We start from the raw sequence: 21,572 nt of genomic DNA, 5'->3' as shown, positions 1-21,572 counted from the left end.
ACATATTATCAAAAAAATCTTTGCCACAACCAGTATTAAATTCTCAGGTGCCCACAAAAGTAATTGTCCTATATATGTTCATGAGATTGAATTTGTGTATCATATAAACCATAATTTACAAAGGTGATTTATAGTTCATTTTAGGATAGTAAATTAGTTTGAGGCCATAATTGGCTTACTTATTGCTGCTATAGTAAAGTTATACGAATATGGGCGCTTAGATTTTCCAGCTTGTTTTTATGCTTCAGCAAGATCTTTAACCAATCTAAAGAAGTATAAATGCAATTTCCATTTTTTTTAAAAAAAGCAATATAAGTCGTAACTTAACAAAATAAGCTACAGATATTTTATTCATCTTTAATATTGGTTGTTTGATGTTTTAAGATACCATGGATTTATAGGCTGTCGCTTTCTGTAATGAGTTCAGATGTTACTATGTACTATTTTTGTGCAGATTTCAAAATCAGATTTCTCTGGGGAGATGTTTGCACTGGCTTTGCTTTTTAAAATGTATCTGGGTTTGGTAGTTTTTTTTTTTAATTCCCACAATACATCTGATATAGCAGTGCCTCTGGAGCAATATGAAAAACTAAGGTGAGGCCTTTTATTTATTTGGCTTTGATTCAGGATGCTGTTCCTGTATTGTATCAGTGCTTGATTCTACTGACCCAGGAAGAGCTCATGAGAGCTAAGGAACATGTAGGGACCATCTAAGGATCTTGTTGAGCTTAAATGGACCCCAGAAGATGGCAGAGGACAGGAAGGCCTGGAGGAATGTTGTCCATGGGGTCGCGATGGGTTGGACACAACTTCGCAACTAACAACAACAAGGATCTTGTAGCTTTCTTGAGCATACATTTTCATGAGAGCTACAAGAACACTCATGTTGTTAAGGATCCTCATAATATGGAACTAGATTTGGGATTTAAAGTTTTATGTCTTTCTCACTGTGGTTTATACATTTTGTTTTAATTCTCTGGTTGTTATTACTATTGACTTGATTTTTAACCTGCCTATTTGCAGAACAGCTTCTGGTAAGTGCGATTAAACTGTTATAGGGATTCTTCCTGTAAACATTTGAAACCAATTCTGCAATGAAAAGTGTATTTTCCAATGTTTTCAATTGCAGGAGTAAACACCAGTTTTATTTCTTTGATTTAGGTCGCTTTGGACAAACCACTCCTCCGCTTGTTGATTTCCTTAAAGATATTTTAAGAAGGTACCCAGAAGGAGGGCAAATTCTTAAGGTAATTAAAAGAATTGTACTTATCTAATATTAAGTTGTTGTTTTGTTAGTTATGTAATGTTGTTTGTCAGTTCACCCTTTCTACTGTTTCCAAGAAATTGTAATGAAATGAGCATAGACTAAAGGATGTTAGGTTTAGAATTCTAGATGGTAGTTAAAAAAATTAGCAACAATGCTAAAAGAAACGGGGAACGTGAGACTTATTCCTGTCTTTTCCATCTTGATAAATCATGGTATGTTGTGATAGCAGAGCAAATTCACTAACTGCCCACAAGCAGACCCCGAATGAAACTGTGTATCCCAGATAGATTTATAAATATATTTTCCCCACAGAAATAGCTATTTGCAGATCTAAAATTTGGTAGTAAGATTTCTTTAACAGAATTTCAAGAATCATAACTTACTGATTTGTCATGTGAAGGATATTGTTTCATTTGAATATTTAATTTAAATATAGAAGCAGAATTATGAAGGAAAAGTATAAACAGCCTTTTTCCACACCTAAATATTTCGATAAGAAGCAGAAGAATTTGAAGTGCTGATAAGAAAATATTTGATCCAATTTATGGCAAAGAGAGAAGAAAAAGACAGTGTCAGCACTGACCTTCCATAAGGTTTTCCCTTATCTAAGGATTTATATAAAGTTGTGGTTAATTAACAGATTAATATCCTTAAACTGATTCTTACTGAATAGCCAACACTTGTTATTTGTCATCCTAAAGGGCAGGATACAGCTCAGTTTAAATTATAGGAAAGCAAATTCCAGTTTGAAATTGTAGAATATTTTCTAGCAATAAGATCAGTTTAGTAGCAGAACCAATTATCCAGAGTGACCAAAGTATCTGTCCAAACCTATTTTGCTTTGGCAGCAATCTTGGTTGAAAAGGTTTTTGTTCATGTATGTGTATCTTCAGAGGATGAAGGGAAAGCCCTCACGTATATAGACCAGTGTTTTTTTTAACTTGGTAACTTTAAGATGTGTGGATTCCCAGAATTCCCCAGCCAGTTGGCTTGTTGCCAAGTTTGAAAGAAGATGGGGGTTTTTTTGGGGGGGGGAGGAAGGATGTTCCGTGGTTGCTTTTTAAAGCACCCCTCTAAATATTTCGCTTAGTCCTAATGGATAAATATATGTTGTGGTTATTTTAATTCAGATTATGGAGTATGGAGTTTGATTCAGCAACCTAACTGACCTTTCAATTTTATAATTCTTCTGTCATTCATGATTGTGTGCCTGAATATTCTTGCTTTCTTTTTCCTGTGCATTCCCTTCCCTTTTATAACTTTTAGATTACAAGAATGAGATGAAGGACTAACTTTTTAAAATTTACAAACTGCTTTGCATTTCCAACTGCAAACAAAAAAAGTTAATCCCCCAATCTTTAATCTGAGCTGAAGTATTTTTCCAAGTGTGTCATCACCACCTTTGACAAGAGATACCTATTTATAATTTTAATACAATTTTAGTGTAACTGTGTTTTGCAACATTCCTTCTTCACCTTTGTCCCTGTGTCACAACTGTCCCTAATTCTAATCAACTGAGCTTTGGGTTAATATGAATTAGAATACTTTAATATTTGTTCCATTCTATTTCTAGGAATTAATTCAGAATGCAGAAGATGCTGGGGCCACAGAAGTTAGGTTTCTCTATGATGAAACTCAATATGGAACAGAGAGCCTCTGGTCTAAAGACATGGCTCAGTACCAGGGTAAGATATTTTTTTGAGCTTTATTTTCATGTCTGAATTACAGTTTTCTTGCAACATCATAGCAAACTGTAAAATTCCATGTGTGCCCATATAAAGATAGTAAGAAAAGTTCCCTGAGGATGGGTTCTGGCACAAGTCCAAAAACTCGGAAGACAAAACCTCTGGTTCCGGTGACCAACCCAGATTGGATCCTGCAGCTTTATCCTGGGACATGTATAATCGCCTTCATTCGTGAAAGATAGTAATATTGAAACAGAAGCTCATATACAATTGCATTATAATTCCCTTTGAGATGTACGTAAAAAGAGTTAGTTATATTTCTTCTAACCCCATTTCTGGTCTGATGGAAGAATCTTATGTTGGGTTTTTACTAGCAGGCAGGAGCCCAAAGTAACTCTTGCCATTGCAGAATTTACTTTCACAGCTTGTAAAATTTGTATGCTGTTATTGTACTGGTAAGATAACAGTTTTGAGTTTATATTGCTTTTTCACCTCTAGGTCCTGCACTTTATGTTTACAACAATGCTGTTTTCACTCCTGAGGACTGGCATGGCATTCAAGAGATAGCAAGGAGCAGAAAGAAAGATGATCCGCTCAAAGTGGGGAGATTTGGAATTGGTTTTAATTCAGTTTACCACATTACTGGTATTTGCAATTATGTTTTTGAATACTTTAGAGTTAACATTAAGGCATATTATCTCTGTATGCACTGGGATTTGCTCTGTTTTTAAAAAAAATTAGTTTGTTTTTACATGAATTTAATAGGAAAAAGATGTCCATCAGAAGATCTCTTTGAAATAGAATGAGATTGCAAGATGTCTAGACCATTGGAAGACCTGAGAGACCAGATTAGGAATAGATCTTCATGAAGAAAAGCTATCTGTATGATTGCTAATTGTGGCACATAATTTAAAAAAGGGAGAGCGGGATATGGGTTCTGAATTGTTTTGTTATTTGTATGGTTCTTAATAGTGTTAGAGCCAGTCTGGTCTACTGGTTAAGGCAACATGCTAGAAAGCAAGAGACTAAGAATTCAAGTCCTGCCTTACCTATCACAGCCAGCTTGGTGACCGTGGGCCAGTCACCTGCTCAGTCCAATTCACCTCATAGGGCGGTTTTTTTGGGGGGGGAAATAGAAAGTGGGGAAGGTGTGTTGGATAAGGAAGGAAGGAAGAAAAGAAAAGAAAGAAAAGTCTTCAAAATGTTTATTTTTGTACTTAATGCAGACATCAAAGTACATATTTCTGCTTTTATCTTGTAGATGTTCCTAGTATATTCAGTGGTGACCAAATTGGAATGTTGGATCCTCATCAAAAACTTTTTGGACCTTCTGAGTCAGGCCAGTGTTGGAACTTGAAAGATGACATCAAAGAAATCAGTGAACTAACAGACCAATTTACACCATTTATTGGTGTGTTTGGAAGCACAAAAGAAACCTTCAAAAATGGGCACTTCCCCGGCACATTCTTTCGTTTCCCTCTTCGCCAGCAGCCTTCCCAACTGAGTAGCAATCTATACAATAAGGATAAAGTTCTAGAATTGTTTGATTCATTCAGAGCGGATGCTGACACAATTCTTTTATTCCTTAAAAGCGTGCAAGATGTCTCCTTACATGTTAGAGAAATTGATGGAACTGAGCGGCTTATTTTTAGAGTTACAGCGAGTGAAAACAAGGCTTTGAAGCATGAAAGACCCAACTCTATCAAAATTTTGGGAAGTGCAATAAACCAGTATTGTAAAGGCATTCCAAGTAATAGTATAACATGTGTGACATACCATATAAACATTGTTTTAGAAGATGAGAGCATTAAAGATGCACAAAAGACATCTTGGTTGGTATGTAATAGTGTCGGAGGACGAGGAATATGTAATGAATTGGACTGCTTGGCTGATGACTTGAAATATATTCCAACTATCGGTATAGCCATGTCTTTATCAAGCAGTGGAGAAGAAAAAGGAGCTGAGGCCCAGTTATCAGGAAGTGCATTTTGTTTTCTTCCATTGCCTCCTGGTGAGGAAAGTAAGACTGGCTTGCCAGTTCACGTTAGTGGGTTTTTTGGCCTTACAGACAACAGAAGAAGTATAAAATGGCGAGAACTTGATCAGTGGCGAGATCCAGCAGCCTTGTGGAATGAACTTCTTGTAGCCAATGTGGTCCCTGAAGCCTATGCAACTTTGATATTGGAAGCCATTAAGCAAATGGAAACAGAAACAAATTCAGATTTTCCTTTGTCAGCTGAGCTAATTTACAGGTTGTGGCCACAAAAAAATACAACAAAAGTTCATTGGCAGCCAATTATAGAACCTCTTCTGAAAAAGTTATTCAAGCACAATGTTATTTATTCCATCAGTGGCAATTGGGTAAAGGTGGAAGAGGTGTATTTTTCAGAAATGGATGAGAGCTTGGAATCTACCCAAGCTGTGTTAAACTATCTTCAGGACTCAGGAAAAGAGGTTGCTAAAGTGCCAGACAATATTGCTAATGCAGTCAATCTTATGATTTCGGGTATAAAACCTATCAAGAAAGTGACTCCGGGGACAGTACGACACGTGCTAAGAAAATCTGGGCATAAAGGATCTGCTAATGAAAAACTTTGCATTCTAGAGTTTGTGCTTGGCGACGGAAATTATGGTGAACTTATTGGATTGGAGCTTCTACCATTACAAAATGGGGATTTTATTTCATTCTCTTCATCAGCATCAGCTCAGGATGCAGTTTATATCACTTCAGAAACTTATCCAAGGTATAACCTGTTTTATAAACTCTGTTAATGAGAGTTTCATTGAAATACTGATAGTACTACAGGCAGTCCTGAGCCCAAAATTTCTATTGCTAATTGAGACCGTTTTTAAGTGAATTTTGCCTCATTTAATGACCTTTCATGCCATAGTTGTTAAGTGAATCACTGCAATTGTTAAGTTAGTGATAGAGTTAAGTGAATCTGGCTTCCCCATTGGCTTTGCTTGTCGGAAGGTCGCAAAAGGTGATCACATGATCCCAGGACACTGCAACCATCATAACTATGAGTCAATTGCTATTCATCTGAATTTTGATCATATGACCATGGGGATGCTGAAACAGTCGTGTGAAAAATAATCATAAGTCATTTTTATCAGTGCAGTTGTAACTTAGAATGGTCACTAAATGAATTGTAAGTTGAGGACTACCTATATTTAATTATAACGTTTAATAGTTCAATCTGCCTTTAGCAGCATAATTTGATTTTGCAGACTGAGGAGAAAGCCTGCCAGATGCCTTCAAGAGGCCCACCAGCCCCAAGTGTTACTTGTACCTGCAGTAGAGAGGAGATTGATTTTTATAAGAGCTTTGGCTTAGATGGAAGTAGTAAGTCCCATCTTGCTACACACAAGTTATTATTTTAATTAGCTCCCGGAATATTTTTTACATAATAAAAACAAATTTATTTTTTCGTAGTATCTACTCCCTATGTTTTTCATCATTTGATAAATGGTGTAATTCTGTACCAAGAAATCACAAATTAGAACTTTGTATGAAGCTATTGGATGGAATGTAATCCTGTCGTCTTTGAACTACAGGCCAGGTTGTGACTTATATTAGTGCATTTAGAACCATCTTTGGCTGATCTTGAAAAAGGTATGTAGGGTAAGGGCTAGTTGGTATTTTTATGGGAGCCCATCGGGTCCTTCCCAAATATTTAGGTGGTACTGGGAAATTGAAAAAAAAATCAAGAAGAAAATAGCGGTAAACGATATCCATATTTTCTATAGAAATATACTTAGAAATGGAGTTAACTAGAAGAAGAAGTTTAAGGAGGCTGAAAAGTATCCGGTTCATTGAGAGAATTCATTGACAGATTTTGTGAAAAGGAACAAAAGCTTTTATTCACTCAGATTCTATGGAAAAAAATCCCTATATTATTACATGAATAATATAAAATATCAAGATGATCAATATTCTGTTTTTAATGACTTACTAGGTCCCTCTTCCCAGGTCTTGAAGGAAGATTACTTGCTGATAACCTGAAGCCTCAAATGTTAGCTGCTTTAAAAGAAGCTTCGAAAAGTAGAGGTAAATATATGTTTATCTTGTAGATTAAATAAAAGAAAACCTGCAATGAACTGAAGCACAAGTAGTGTCAAGTAATTAGGTTACAGAGAATGGTGCATAAAACTCACAAAGGAATGTAATTAAAAGGAAGTCGCTTTATGTAGCCATATCACTTGATAATCAACTGTTCTAGTTCATGATAGCAGTATAATTGGCTTAAAATGAAATGAGAAACATGCTCTGTAAAAATGAAACCAACTTGAGAGAGAGGGTGACAGAAATCATAAAATGAATTGATTAATCGCAAAGCAATATAAAGTGCAATTGAAGAAAAAGAAAGTCAGGTTATATAATCTATTTAAATTACCTATTTAGATTTATAGTTCTGATGGTCCCTTAACAAAAGTGCTGATTGTTTTCTTGATACAGAAATTGAAAGACTCTGATTATTAGCATTGTTTGGACACTTACCGTATTTGTTCTGGTTCATACAATTTCATATATTGCAGGAACAAGGAATCCCCAAATACATCAGATTTCCATAATACCAAAATAGTATATAGATTGAATGCTACTTACTTGGATTTGTTTGGCACTTCAGAACCGTTAGATCCCACAATTAGTATATGCCATTATTATAACTCCAAATAGCAAATGAAGCTTTTTTCTTTCCTGAAAATGCATTTTATTGTATTTTAGCCCAACAGCTTCTCTGGGGAGTTAAAGGTAGGAAGGTTGTCTGAATGGCTGCTGAATTGAAATCTAACATTTGTGTGTGTTGGTTTACTGAATATTCTGCTCATATTGAATGTCAGATTCATAACAGTTTTCATGCTGGTTGACTTATGCTTTTCAAATTTAATTGACTAACTCTACTTAAAGCATATTTGAAAAATAATTGATACCATTAACTTGTTATGCTTATAATAGTGTTCAAAATTGCATTATTAAATATATGATCCATATTTTATGTACATCCATGATGAGCAAAATCTTTGTTTTATGTACATTCATAATAGCAAAATTGGAATAATTGTTTTTGAATGTACTTCTTGGATTTTGTAAGATGGATAAATATTGAGCTAATAAAATTGAGGATTTCATCTTAATTTTTAGAAGAGATGCAGATGAAACTAAATAAAAAGTAAAACATGTATGTGTGTAATATTTGCCATATACATTTCAGGTTCTGTAGGAAATATGCTATCTTGACATTTAGATGTCAATAGTGTAAAAAGTAACATGATTTTATTTATGACAGCCCTTATGAATGATTTAAATGTGGCACTTAAAAATTAGTTATCAATAGATTTGACATTGCTGTTTACAATTCTTTCATTTTGAAATTTACATTTGCACTAAAAATATATCTGCATAATGTTTTTTTAGTTTTGGTAATAATAAAAATTAAAAGTTTACCACAGTATGAATCACCAATTTATAGCATTAATCAAATTTTTAAGCATTATATTGAAAATCATGGTAGAGTTGTTTGTTTACTTGCTTGGATTTAATAGCTGTACAAGTATAACAAGTATATAAGTACAAGTATATCAAAATAATCACAATATCACATGGACATCTGTGAATTACTTAGAGGAGAGACTCCATTCTTTCCTGGACCTTAGTTCAGCTGTGAATGGAAGACATCCTTCCAAACGTGAAACCTAATTAGGATGTTTGTTGATATGCATATCTAAATAAACATTAATAGAATTCCATTATTTAAACTCTGCACTCTGTTAAACTTTCCAGATTAATGTAAGAACAAATTAGACTGATCAAGTAAGAACAATAAAAACTTGAAAAGTGCAGTGACAGTAAAGGCATCTTATACACTCTGTTGTCTGTTAACATGAACAAAATAGAATGAATTGTGATGGCATCAAGAGTCTGTATATGCTAGTAGTTGCCATTTTTCATGCTATGAAAAGATACATGACTGAAAAGCAAGTGATCTGTTTGATGAAAAAGGAGCATGAGTGTTTTGTTAGAGCCAAGCACATTACAGTATATTACATGTCATTTTGTGGGTAACAATAGCTACTGATCTCTCTTGGGTTTCTAGCATGCAAGATATAATTGGATAGTATACTTCTGCCTAGTATAGCATTAGAAGGCTACCTGGGTGCTGTTTTTGTCATTTGTTTACTTTTTTTTTGTGGGGTGAAAACCCCCCACAAAGAAACGATGTTCTTTGCTTTTGTTTTGATTTACTTTTCCTAAAAGATTTCCAGATTAGTTTTCAGTATGACTTAACTTTTTTTGTTTGTTTCATTTCAGGAAGACAGTGCACTCAGTTGCAGCTTCTAAATCCTGAACGATTTGCACGGCTCATCAAAGAAGTTATGAATACTTTATGGCCCAGTTCAGAGATTACAGTGCAGTGGTTTCCTACTTCTGATAAGAATTGCCCGCCTGTTTCATGGCTGAAAATGGTATGGAAGAATTTGTATATACATTTCTCTGAAGATTTGTCTCTATTTGATGATCTGCCACTTATTCCGAAGACATTACTAGATGAAGAAGATGCAGTGGATCTTATACGATTAAGGGCTCCATCGCCAATTATTCTGGATGATGGATCTGAAAAGCAGCTTCCGGAATTTTTACCTGAGATAATTGAGCAACTTGATGGGATCATTGTTAAGAAACTTGACCCCTCTATACAACATCCACTTTTAAAGAAATATATACATGCTCCATCTCCACATATAGTTTTACAGATAGCAGAAAAACTTCCCTTACAGAAGTTGGTAAATCAGGTTACCTCATTGCCCATGTCACACAAAAATGCACTTAGAAGCTTTCTTGCTAGTTTAACTGATGTTACTGAAAAAGAGAAGAGAGTCATTAATGAGCTAATAATATTTAGGAAAATTGAACAACCACTTGATGAAGATAGTGCTTTTACTGCTCTGAAAGGTTGTAAGGTACTTCATCACAATGCCAAACTTCCCCCAGATATAAAATTCTCTGTTTCACTGGTTGACAGCAGTGATGAAGCCACCATTCGTTTAGTAAACATACTGAAAGCAGAACAGTTGAAAACCACTGACTGCATAAAATTTATTTTAAAAGATATACAGAATGATTTTTATTCTACCAATGAAGCAACACAAATTATGCTATGGATTCTAGGAAATTTGACTTTCCTCAAAAATGAAAATGCAGAGGTGCTGGATTGGTTGAAACCATTAAAATTTATTAAAATTTCAGAAGAAAAAATGGTGTCTGCCAGTGAACTTTTTGATCATGAGGTGGAAGTATTACAAGATCTGTTTTATGGGGAAGAAGAGCTTTGTTTCCCCCCTACAGTTTTTAAAACTTCTCCAGATATTCTACATTCTCTGAGATTAATAGGCCTAAAATCTGAGAACAGTTTAGAAGAGAAAGATATTTTAGGTGTAGCCCATAAAATAGAGAAGTTGAAGGACTGTGCTAGTACATGTCAGGATGCACTGACACAAAAAGCCAAAACTTTGTTAATGATTTTGAACAGACGTTCACTACTGCATTCACTTGAAACAAAAGCTGCATTGAAAAAAATTAAATGGGTTCCAGCTTGCAAACAACGGCCTCCAAATTACCCAAGTTCATTAATTTGGAAAGGTGATCATTGCTATTTGTGTTCACCACCAGAAATGTGTGATATATCCCAAGCAACTTTAACAGGTTCTTCTGTTCCCCTTGTAGAAAGTGTCCAACCTAGTATTGAAAAAGCACTAGGGATTACCATCAAGCCTAATATAAAGTCAGTGTTAAAACACTTAAAAGTAGTAGTGGACTGGCACAGTTCCAAGAAATTTAGTGACGAAGATTACTATCAGTTTCAGCAAATCTTACTTGAGATTTATGGTTTTATGCACGATCATTTAAGTGAGGGAAAAGAAGCTTTTAAGGCCTTGAAATTTCCCTGGGTCTGGACTGGTAAAACATTTTGCTCACTATCTCAAGCAGTAATAAAATCACCACCCGATCTTGATCTCCAACCATATCTTCATAGTGTGCCAAAAACCATGGCTAAGTTCCATCAGTTGTTCATCAGTTGTGGGTCAATTGAAGAACTGACCCCAGATCATGTCTCCATGGTAATTCAAAAAATATATCTCAAAAGCGAACAGTCTCTTACTGAAGAAAAGAGTAAGCAAAATCTTCATATTATGTTGAATATTATAAGATGGTTGTACAGTAGCCAAATTCCAGCCAGTTTAAATACACCTGTTCCTCTATATTGTAGCAAAAAACCTTTTAAACTTACGATGAAGCCAATCCATGAATGCTGCTACTGTGATATCAAAGTGGATGACTTAAATGATTTGCTTGATGATGCTATGGAGCCAATAATTTTAGTTCATGAAGATATTCCCATGAAAACTGCAGAATGGTTAAATATGCCATGTCTCAGTACTAGATTGATTAATCCAGAAAATATGGGGTTTGAACAATCGGGCCAAAGAGAACCCCTCACAGTAAGAATTAAAAACATTTTGGAGGAATACCCTTCGGTGTCTGATATCTTCAAAGAGCTGCTTCAGAATGCCGATGATGCTGATGCAACAGAGTGCAATTTTTTGATTGACATGAGGAGAAATAATGACATAAGAGAAAATCTTTTGGATCCAGGAATGGCAGCTTGTCATGGACCAGCTTTGTGGTCTTTCAACAATTCTGAATTTTCGGACTCAGATTTTCTAAATATAACACGATTAGGTGAGTCTCTAAAAAGAGCAGAGATTGACAAAGTTGGAAAGTTTGGTTTGGGATTTAATTCTGTTTATCATATCACTGACATTCCTATCATCATGAGCAGAGAATTTATGATCATGTTCGATCCAAACATCAATCATCTCAGTAAACATATACGAGATAAATCTAATCCTGGGATCAAGATAAATTGGAAAAAACAACAAAAGAGACTTAGAAAGTTTCCTAATCAGTTTAAGCCATACATAGGTGTATTTGATTGTCAGCTACCTTTGACTGTGGAGGCACCTTACAGTTATAAAGGGACCCTTTTCAGACTATCCTTTAGAACTCAGCAGGAAGCTAAAGTAAGTGAGGTCAGCACTACTTGTTACAACACCGCAGATATTTATTCTCTTGTGGACGAGTTTAGCATTTGTGGGCATAGGCTGATCATCTTTACTCAGTGTGTAAACTCAATGATTTTGAAATATTTGAAAGCTGAAGAAGCCAATCCTGAGGTAGCTCAAGACACTGTGACTATTAAAAAAAATCTATGTCCGTCCAAAGCAATTACTACACCCTTTACAAGCGTTCTAAAGGAAGCTGCTAAACTCATGAAAACTTGCAGTAGCAGCACAAAAAAACTGCCCGCCGAATTGCCAAAGTCTTCATGCATATTACAAATAACCGTAGAAGAATTTCACCATGTATTCAGACGTATTGCTGATTTGCATTCCCCGGTTTTTAGAGGGCCAGAAGATGAAACTGTTTCGTTCTTTGAAATGGCTAAAACTGGACAAACCAAAAGGCCCCCTGATGAACTGCCACAGAAAACAGTAGATTCTACCACATGGCTTCTGTGTGCTTGCATGGACACCGGAGAGGCCTTAAAATTCTCATTACATGAAAGTGGACGAAGATTAGGACTTGTCCCGTGTGGTTCAGTAGGAGTTATGCTGTGTGAAAGACAGGATCAAAAATGGAAAGTGAAATCCAATTTCTGCAACTTAGGAGAAGTATTTTGCTATTTACCTCTTCGAATTAAAACAGGTCTACCTGTTCATATCAATGGTTCCTTTGCCATTACCTCAAATCGAAAAGAAATATGGAAAACTGACACAAAAGGAAGGTGGAACGCTGTGTTTATGCGGCATGTTATAGTAAAGGCCTATTTGGAAGCTGTGGTGGTTTTACGCAATATGGCTATAACTGGTGAGCTAGAAGATTACAGTTGCTTTGCAGTGTGGCCTGATCCTGATTCAGTGCATGATGATTTTTCAGTTATATGTCAGGGATTTTATGAAGAAATAGCCCACCCAAAAGGCAAAGAAGGACTCAGAGTGTTCTCCGATGGCTCATCTTGGGTATCAGTAAAGAATGTCAGGTTCTTGGATGATTCGTTGTTGAAACGTCCAGACATAGGAACTGCAGCTTTCAAGATTTTTCTTAAATATCTTAAAAAAACAGGTTCAAAGAATCTTTGTGCTGTGGATCTTCCTTCTTGGGTTAAAACAGGCTTTGAAGAAGCAGGGTGCAAGCAAGTGCTATTAGAGAATACTTTTTCAGAGAAACAATTTTTTTCTGAGGTATTTTTTCCAAATATTCAAGAAATAGAGGCAGAACTTCGTGATCCTTTAATGCACTATGTACTGAATGAGAAAATTAGTGAGTTCTCAGAAATACTTTGTATTACTCCATGCATTCCTTGTTCTCTGATTGAACATCCTCTGGTGGTACCTTCCAGACTGATCTATCCTGAAGGTCGAGTTGCAAAGCTTTATGTTAAAGAAGATGGAAGGTTTCCTCATGGAACTAGCCAGGATTACCTTAACCCAGTAATTCTGGTCAAATTAATTCAGTTAGGCATGGCTAAAGATGATATTTTATGGGAAGACTTGTTAGAACGTGCAGATTCTGTAGCAGAAATCAACAGGACTGATCATGCTTCAGCATGCCTCAGAACCAGTATACTATTAAACCTCATAGATGAAAAACTTAAAAACAAAGATCCAAGAGTTAAAGATTTTGCAGTAAAATTTCAAACAATACCATTTCTCCCGTTTCTCACAAAACCTGTAGGCTTCTCCTTACAATGGAAGGGCTCTGATTTTGAGCCCGAAACAATGTTTTCTGCAATGGACCTTTACACAGTTGATTACCAAGACATACTTTGTCTACTAAAACCCATTCTTAATGAAAATTCCTATTCTTTTAAAGGATGTGGAACTATTTCCTTGGCTGTCAAAGAATTTTTAGGATTGCTTAAGAAACCAACAGTGTCTATGGTTATAAAGCAATTAAAAGAAGTTACAAAATGTTTTGATGGAATTACTTTGTATCAGGAAAATATCACTAATGCTTGCTATAAATATCTCCATGAAGCACTACTACAGAATGGAACCACAAAAACAACCATTGTTGAGGAATTGAAAAATTACAGTTTCATTCTGGTTGAAAATGGTTATGTTGACTCCACAAAGGTAGCTTTTCATCTTAATTTTGAGGCAGCACCACATCTTCACCAGCTGCCTAATAAATACAGAAATAATTTTCGTGAGCTCTTTGAAAGTGTAGGAGTACGTCATGCTTTTATGGTTGAAGATTTTGCTCTAGTTCTTGAAGTGATTAATCAGGAAAGAGGAGATAATCCACTCACAGAAGCAAATTTTCAACTTTGTAGGAGAATCATCAGTGAAGGAATATGGGGTCTTATTAGAGAGAAGAAGCAGGAATTCTGTGAAAAAAAGTATGGAGAAATTTTGTTACCAGATACTCGCCTTGCCCTTCTACCAGCCAATTCTTTGTGCTACAATGACTGTCCTTGGATAAAAATGAAAGATACATCTGTAAAATATTGCCATGCGGACATTCCTAGAGAAGTAGCAGTAAAGCTTGGGACAATACCTAAACGGCACAAAGCCTTAGAACGGTATGCATCAAATATCTGCTTCACTGCTCCTGGAACTGAGTTTGGCCAGAAAGAAAAGTTGACCAGCAGAATTAAAAGTATTCTTAATGCATATCCATCCGAGAAAGAAATGCTGAAAGAGCTCCTTCAGAATGCCGATGATGCAAAAGCTACGGAAGTCTGCTTTGTGTTTGATCCTCGGCAGCACCCAGTCGATAGAATATTTGATGAAAAATGGTCACCTCTTCAGGGCCCGGCATTGTGTGTCTTCAACAACCAGCCATTTACTGAAGATGATGTTAGAGGGATTCAGAATCTTGGTAAAGGCACTAAAGAAGGCAATCCATGTAAAACCGGTCAGTATGGAATAGGATTCAATTCTGTGTATCATATAACTGATTGTCCATCTTTCATTTCTGGAAATGATATTCTTTGTATCTTTGATCCTCATGCGAGATACGCTCCAGGGGCAACATCCATTAGTCCTGGACGCATGTTTCGGGACTTGGATGCTGATTTCAGAACCCAGTTCTCTGATGTGTTGGATCTTTATTTAGGAGACCACTTTAAACTAGACAACTGCACAATGTTTAGGTTTCCACTTAGAAATGGAGACATGGCAAAAGTTTCTGAAATTTCTTCTGTCCCGTGCTCTGACAGGATGGTACAAAATCTTCTAGATAAGCTGCGTACAGATGGTGCAGAACTTCTGATGTTTTTGAATCACATGGAGAAAATTTCTATTTGTGAAATAGAGAAAACAACAGGAGCCCTTAATGTGTTATATTCTGTAACTGGCAAAGTAACCGATGGAGATAGATTGAAACGAAAGCAGTTCCATGCTTCTGTAATTGACAGTGTAACGAAGAAGAAACAGCTGAGTGAGATACCTGTACAGCAGATCACGTACACTATGGATACAGAAGACTCTGAAGGAAACCTTACAACTTGGTTGATTTGCAATAGGTCAGGTTTCTCAGCCATTGACAAAGTTTCAAAGAGTGTGGTATCAGCACATAAGAACGAGGACATTACGCTTTTCCCTCGAGGGGGAGTTGCAGCATGTATTACCCACAACTATAAAAAACCACATCGGGCATTTTGTTTCTTACCTTTGTCTTTAGAAACTGGGCTTCCTTTTCATGTGAATGGACACTTTGCTCTGGATTCTGCCAGGCGAAACCTGTGGCGTGATGACAACGGAGTTGGTGTCCGAAGTGACTGGAATAATAGTTTAATGACAGCACTGATAGCACCAGCCTACGTTGAACTTCTAATTCAGCTGAAAAAGCGTTACTTTCAGGGAACTGATCCAACTGTGTCAGTTTTACAAAACACGTCTATGCACACTATGAAAGATACTTTGAAAAAATTTCTATCATTCTTCCCAGTTAATAGACTTGACTTGCAACCGGATTGGTATTGCTTAGTGAAAGCAGTTTATAGCTGTATTCACGAGGAATCCAAACGTCTCCTACCTGTTGTGCGAACCCCAAATGTTGATGGTTCTGATTTGCATTCTGCAATTATCATCACTTGGGTTAATATGTCTACCTCAAATAAAACTAAGCCATTCTTTGACAATTTGTTACAAGACGAGCTGCAGCACCTCAAAAATGTAGAGTACAACATCACGACTCGTAAAACTGTAGCAGAAAATGTGTACAGACTCAAACATCTTCTCTTAGAAATTGGCTTTAACTTGATTTACAGCTGTGATGAAACTGCAAATCTTTATCACTGTCTTGTGGATGCTGATATTCCTGTGAGCTATGTAACTCCTGCTGATGTTCGATCATTCTTGATGACATTTTCCTCTCCGGATTCTAATTGCCACATTGGAAAGTTGCCCTGTCGTCTTCAACAGACAAATTTAAAACTTTTCCACAGTCTAAAGCTTCTTGTTGATTATTGTTTTAAAGACGCAGAAGAACATGTAATCCAGATTGAAGGACTGCCTCTGCTCATTACACTTGATAGTGTGTTGCAAGTATTTGATTCAAAACGCCCAAAGTTCTTAACAACTTACCATGAATTAATTCCATCTCGTAAAGATTTGTTTATGAACACACTTTACCTGCGGTACAGCAATATCTTACTTAATTGCAATGTAGCAAAAATATTTGATATCTCCAGTTTTGCTGATTTATTGTCGTCTGTGTTGCCAAGAGAATACAAAGCAAGAGGGTGTATGAGATGGAAAGAGAACTTTGCAACTGAATCCTGGCTTAAGAATTCATGGCATTTTATTGGTGAATCTGTAAATGACAAAGATGACCAGGAAGAGGAAAAAACAACATTTGAAAATGTTATTGAGATCCTGAAGGATTGGACATTGCTTCCAGGCACAAAATTTACTGTCTCTTCTAATCAGCTCATTGTACCAGATAGTGATGTGTTGCTTCCTCTCAGCCTTATGCACATAGCTCTCTTCCCAAATTCCCAAACTGATAAAGTTTTCCATGCTTTGATGAAAACCGGTTGTATTCAACTTGCCTTGAACAAAATTTGCTCCAAAGACAATCCTCTAGTTCCCCTGCTGTCAGGACATACAGCAAATATAGATAACCCTTCAAGCATTTTAAGAGCTATACATTATATGATTCAAACTTCAATGTTTAAAACAGAAAAGTTAGCTGAAAATGACTTTGAGGCCGTCTTGATGTATTTCAGTTGCAACCTAAATCATCTGACTTCTGAAGATGACATAAAAGTTTTGAAGTCTCTTCCATGCTACAAATCTATCAGTGGACGATACATTAGCTTATCAAAATGTGGGGCATACTATGTACTCACAAGAAGTATTCCCTCCATTGAAGTGGATAAATGGACACAGACAACTTTAGTTGCTTTCCTTGAAGAAAAAATCCACTTAAAAGATTTGTACACTGTGCTAGACTGTGTTCCAGTAGATGATCTTGAAGTTTATTTAAAGCACCTTTTACCAAAGATTGAAAGCCTGTCTTACGATGCAAAACTAGAACATCTGATTCACTTGAAAAATAGGCTTTCTAGCATTGAAGAATCGTCAGAAATAAAGGAGCAGCTGTTTGAGAAGTTAGAGAGCTTTTTGATCATTCATGATGCATGTAATAGGCTAAAACCTGCAAAACATTTTTATGACAGGACTGCCAAAGTCTTTGAAGCTATGCTTCCTGAAAAACTGTTCATACCTCAAGATTTCTTTAAAAAATTGGAACAGCTCACAAAACCGAAAAACCGTGCTGCTTTTCTGACATCATGGGTGGCATTCCTTCGAAATATGGGACTAAAGTACGTTATTTCCCAACAGCAGTTATTGCAGTTTGCTAAAGAGATCAGCATGAGAGCCAACACTGAAAATTGGACCAAGGATACTCTGCAGAATACAGTGGATGTCCTCCTTCACCATATATTTCAAGAAAGAACTGATTTATTATCTGGAAACTTCCTTAAAGAATTATCTTTAATTGCATTCTTGTGTCCAGAACGTGCTCCTGCTGAAATTGTTAGATTTCATCCACAATATCAAGAAGTTAATGGCACGCTTCCTCTTATAAAATTTAGTGGAGCCCAAGTAAACCCTAAATTCAAACAAACGGATGTTTTGCAACTTCTTTGGACTTCATGTCCTATACTTCCAGAAAAAGCCACACCTTTAAGTATCAGAGAACAAGAAGGAAGCAGTCTTGGTCCACAAGAACAACTTGAGCAGGTTTTAACAATGCTTAACGTTAACTTAGATCCTCCTTTAGACAAAGTTATAAATAACTGTAGAAATATATGCAATATAACAACTTTGGATGAAGATATGATAAAAACAAGGGCTAAGGTTCTAAGGAGCATCTATGAATTTCTTAGTACAGAGAAGAAGGAATTCCGATTTCAGCTTCGAGGAGTTGCTTTTGTGATGGTTGAAGAAGGCTGGAAGTTATTGAAACCCGAGGAAGTAGTAATAAATCTGGAATATGAATCTGACTTCAAACCTTATCTATACAAGCTACCTTTAGAACTTGGTACCTTCCACCAACTATTTAAACACCTAGGCACTGAAGATGTCATTTCAACAAAGCAGTATGTGGAGGTTTTGAGTCGCATATTCAAGAACTCTGAAGGAAAACAGCTTGACCCGAATGAAATGCGAACTGTTAAGCGGGTTGTTTCTGGCCTTTTTAAAAGCCTTCAAAATGATTCTGTTAAAGTTAGAAATGACCTTGAGAATGTGCGAGAACTGGCGCTCTATCTTCCAAGCCAGGATGGTAGATTGGTAAAATCAAGCATCTTAGTTTTTGATGATGCTCCACATTATAAAAGTAGAATACAAGGAAACATTGGTGTCCAAATGCTGGTTGATCTTAGCCAATGTTACTTGGGCAAAGACCATGGTTTTCACACTAAGCTGATAATGCTGTTTCCTCAGAAGTTGAGACCTCGCCTCCTCAGTAGTATACTTGAAGAGCAGTTGGATGAAGAATCGCCTAAAATTTGTCAGTTTGGAGCACTCTGTTCACTTCAGGGCAGGCTTCAATTACTGCTGTCTTCTGAACAGTTCATTACAGGGCTTATTAGAATTATGAAACATGAAAATGACAACGCATTTTTAGCCAATGAAGAAAAAGCCATAAAACTTTGCAAGACCTTAAGAGAAGGCTTGAAAGTTTCTTGTTTTGAGAAGTTGCAAACAACCTTGAGAGTTAAAGGTTTTGCTCCCATTCCTCATAGTAGAAGTGAAACATTCGCCTTTTTAAAGCGATATGGAAATGCAGTAATACTGCTCTACATACAGCATTCAGATAGCAAAGACATAAATTTCCTTCTAGCTTTAGCAATGACCCTGAAATCTGCAACTGATAATCTAATTTCGGATACTTCCTACTTAATTGCAATGCTGGGCTGCAATGATATTTACAGAATTAGCGAAAAGCTTGACAGTTTAGGTGTGAAGTATGACTCTTCAGAACCATCCAAACTTGAACTACCGATGCCTGGTACTCCTATTCCATCTGAAATCCATTATACTCTTCTCATGGATCCAATGAATGTTTTTTATCCAGGTGAATATGTTGGGTATCTTGTTGATGCTGAAGGGGGTGATATCTATGGATCTTACCATCCAACATATACATATGCCATAATAGTGCAAGAAGTAGTAAGAGAAGATGCTGAAAACTCCAGTTTTTTGGGGAAGATTTATCAGATTGACATTGGATACAGTGAATACAAAATTGTAAGTTCCCTTGATTTATACAAATTTTCAAGACCTGATGAGAGTTCTCAGAGCAAGGACAGTGCACCATCAACACCAACAAGTCCTACTGAGTTTCCAGCACATGGACCAAGGACAATTCCTCCTCTTTTTTCTGGCAGGGAGAGTCATAAATCATCATCATCATCATCTTCTAAACATCATTCTCCCAAAAAGGGAAAGGCAAATTCTCTACCAGAAATTTTAAGGGAAGTTACATCAGTGGTAGAACAAGCCTGGAAGCTTCCAGAATCTGAAAGGAAAAAGATTATAAGAAGGCTTTATCTTAAATGGCATCCAGACAAAAATGCAGAAAACCTTGATATAGCCAATGAGGTTTTCAAGCATTTACAAAATGAGATTAACAGACTAGAAAAGCAGGCGTTTATCGATCAAAATACAGACAGGGCATCCAGGCGGACTTTTTCATCCTCAGCTTCTCGATTTCAATCAGACAAATTTTCCTTTCAAAGGTTTTATACTTCGTGGAATCAAGAAGCCACAAGCCACAAGTCTGAAAGGCAGCAGTCTAAAGAAAAAAGTCATTCCTCTACCGGGCCTTCATATTCACAGCGATTTTTTGTGCCACCTACATTCAAGTCTGTTGGAAATCCTGTTGAAGCACGTAGATGGTTGAGGCAAGCTAGAGCAAATTTTTCAGCTGCCAGAAATGATCTACATAAAAATGCCAATGAATGGGTCTGCTTTAAATGTTACTTATCTACTAAATTAGCTCTGATTGCTGCTGATTATGCAGTAAGGGGTAAGTCAGATAAAGATGTGAAACCAACTGCATTAGCACAAAAAATTGAAGAATATAGCCAACAGCTTGACGGTCTTACAAATGATGTCCACACACTGGAAGCCTATGGAGTGGATAGCTTAAAAACTCGCTATCCAGACCTCCTTCCTTTCCCACAGGTTCCAAATGACAGGTTTACTTCTGAAGTTGCCATGAGAGTAATGGAGTGTACAGCGTGTATTATTATAAAACTTGAAAACTTTATACAACAGAAGATATGAGAGATGTTAAAGATATGGTGAATTATACACCATATTTTTCACCTTTTTTTAAAGCTACTTTTTGGTGGCATGTTATTGTAGGTATATCATGTATTCAGTCAGATGCCTTTGTTTAACAGGAATGGAAGTCATTTGTTTATCCACATAGAAGGTAATTGCTGTAGCTGTGATAAGAGTACTGTGCATTTGAGTTCACTTTTGTTAGCAAGAAGTAATTAACTAAATATGATGGAATAAAATGTGATTTAGTTGTGTAGTTACTGTACTTCAGAGGATACACAGGTTTTAGCAGATTGTAAATGTAATATATTCTGTGTTGATTAGGGCAAAAGTAAGTGTTCCTGCAGATCTGGATAAGTGACTCTGTCCATTACTAAAAAGCAGCAGAGGCTGGCTTTATAGCCGACAAGTGTTGGGCAGGCGAACAGTCCTGAATCTTTCTGTAGCTTATCATGATTAAAACGTTACCGGCTAAAAGTTGTGCCATTCTCTGCTACTTTGCAACATTTCCATGAGAACTTTTATCTCTTTCACTGAATGCCATGTTCTGTCTTCAGGCATGCAGAGTTAAGAATATAGAGACTTTGTAAAAATCTGAGCCTATTAGCATATAGTAGAATATGTATTTAAAGATTTGTTGGAGACTGGGCTGTACACAATAAAGTGATACAATTAACAGGGCTAAAGTGCACTTTATATAACCAGAGCGTTGGACCAGTGTTTCTAAACCATCGCCATTTTCAGAT

The 21,572-nt window shown here is 36.4% G+C and overlaps 1 protein-coding gene across 1 annotated transcript; it reads left to right on the top strand.

Moving 5' to 3' along the window:
* The first annotated feature begins 2,857 nt into the window (after positions 1-2,857).
* Positions 2,858-20,852, top strand: SACS (sacsin molecular chaperone). Its single transcript, XM_015814880.1, has 5 exons — positions 2,858-2,952; positions 3,451-3,597; positions 4,214-5,696; positions 6,912-7,003; positions 9,266-20,852. Exons 1-5 carry the CDS (start codon positions 2,937-2,939, stop codon positions 20,824-20,826), a joined length of 13,299 nt encoding a protein of 4,432 aa, XP_015670366.1. The 5' UTR covers positions 2,858-2,936; the 3' UTR covers positions 20,827-20,852.
* The last annotated feature ends 720 nt before the right edge of the window (positions 20,853-21,572 follow it).

The sequence above is a fragment of the Protobothrops mucrosquamatus genome, unplaced genomic scaffold (genome assembly GCF_001527695.2).
Source record: "Protobothrops mucrosquamatus isolate PMUCROS unplaced genomic scaffold, P.Mucros_1.0 scaffold291, whole genome shotgun sequence".
NCBI lineage: Eukaryota > Metazoa > Chordata > Lepidosauria > Squamata > Viperidae > Protobothrops > Protobothrops mucrosquamatus.
The sequence above is the reverse complement of the archived record's forward strand: the minus strand, read 5'-3'. Positions and strand labels throughout refer to the sequence as shown.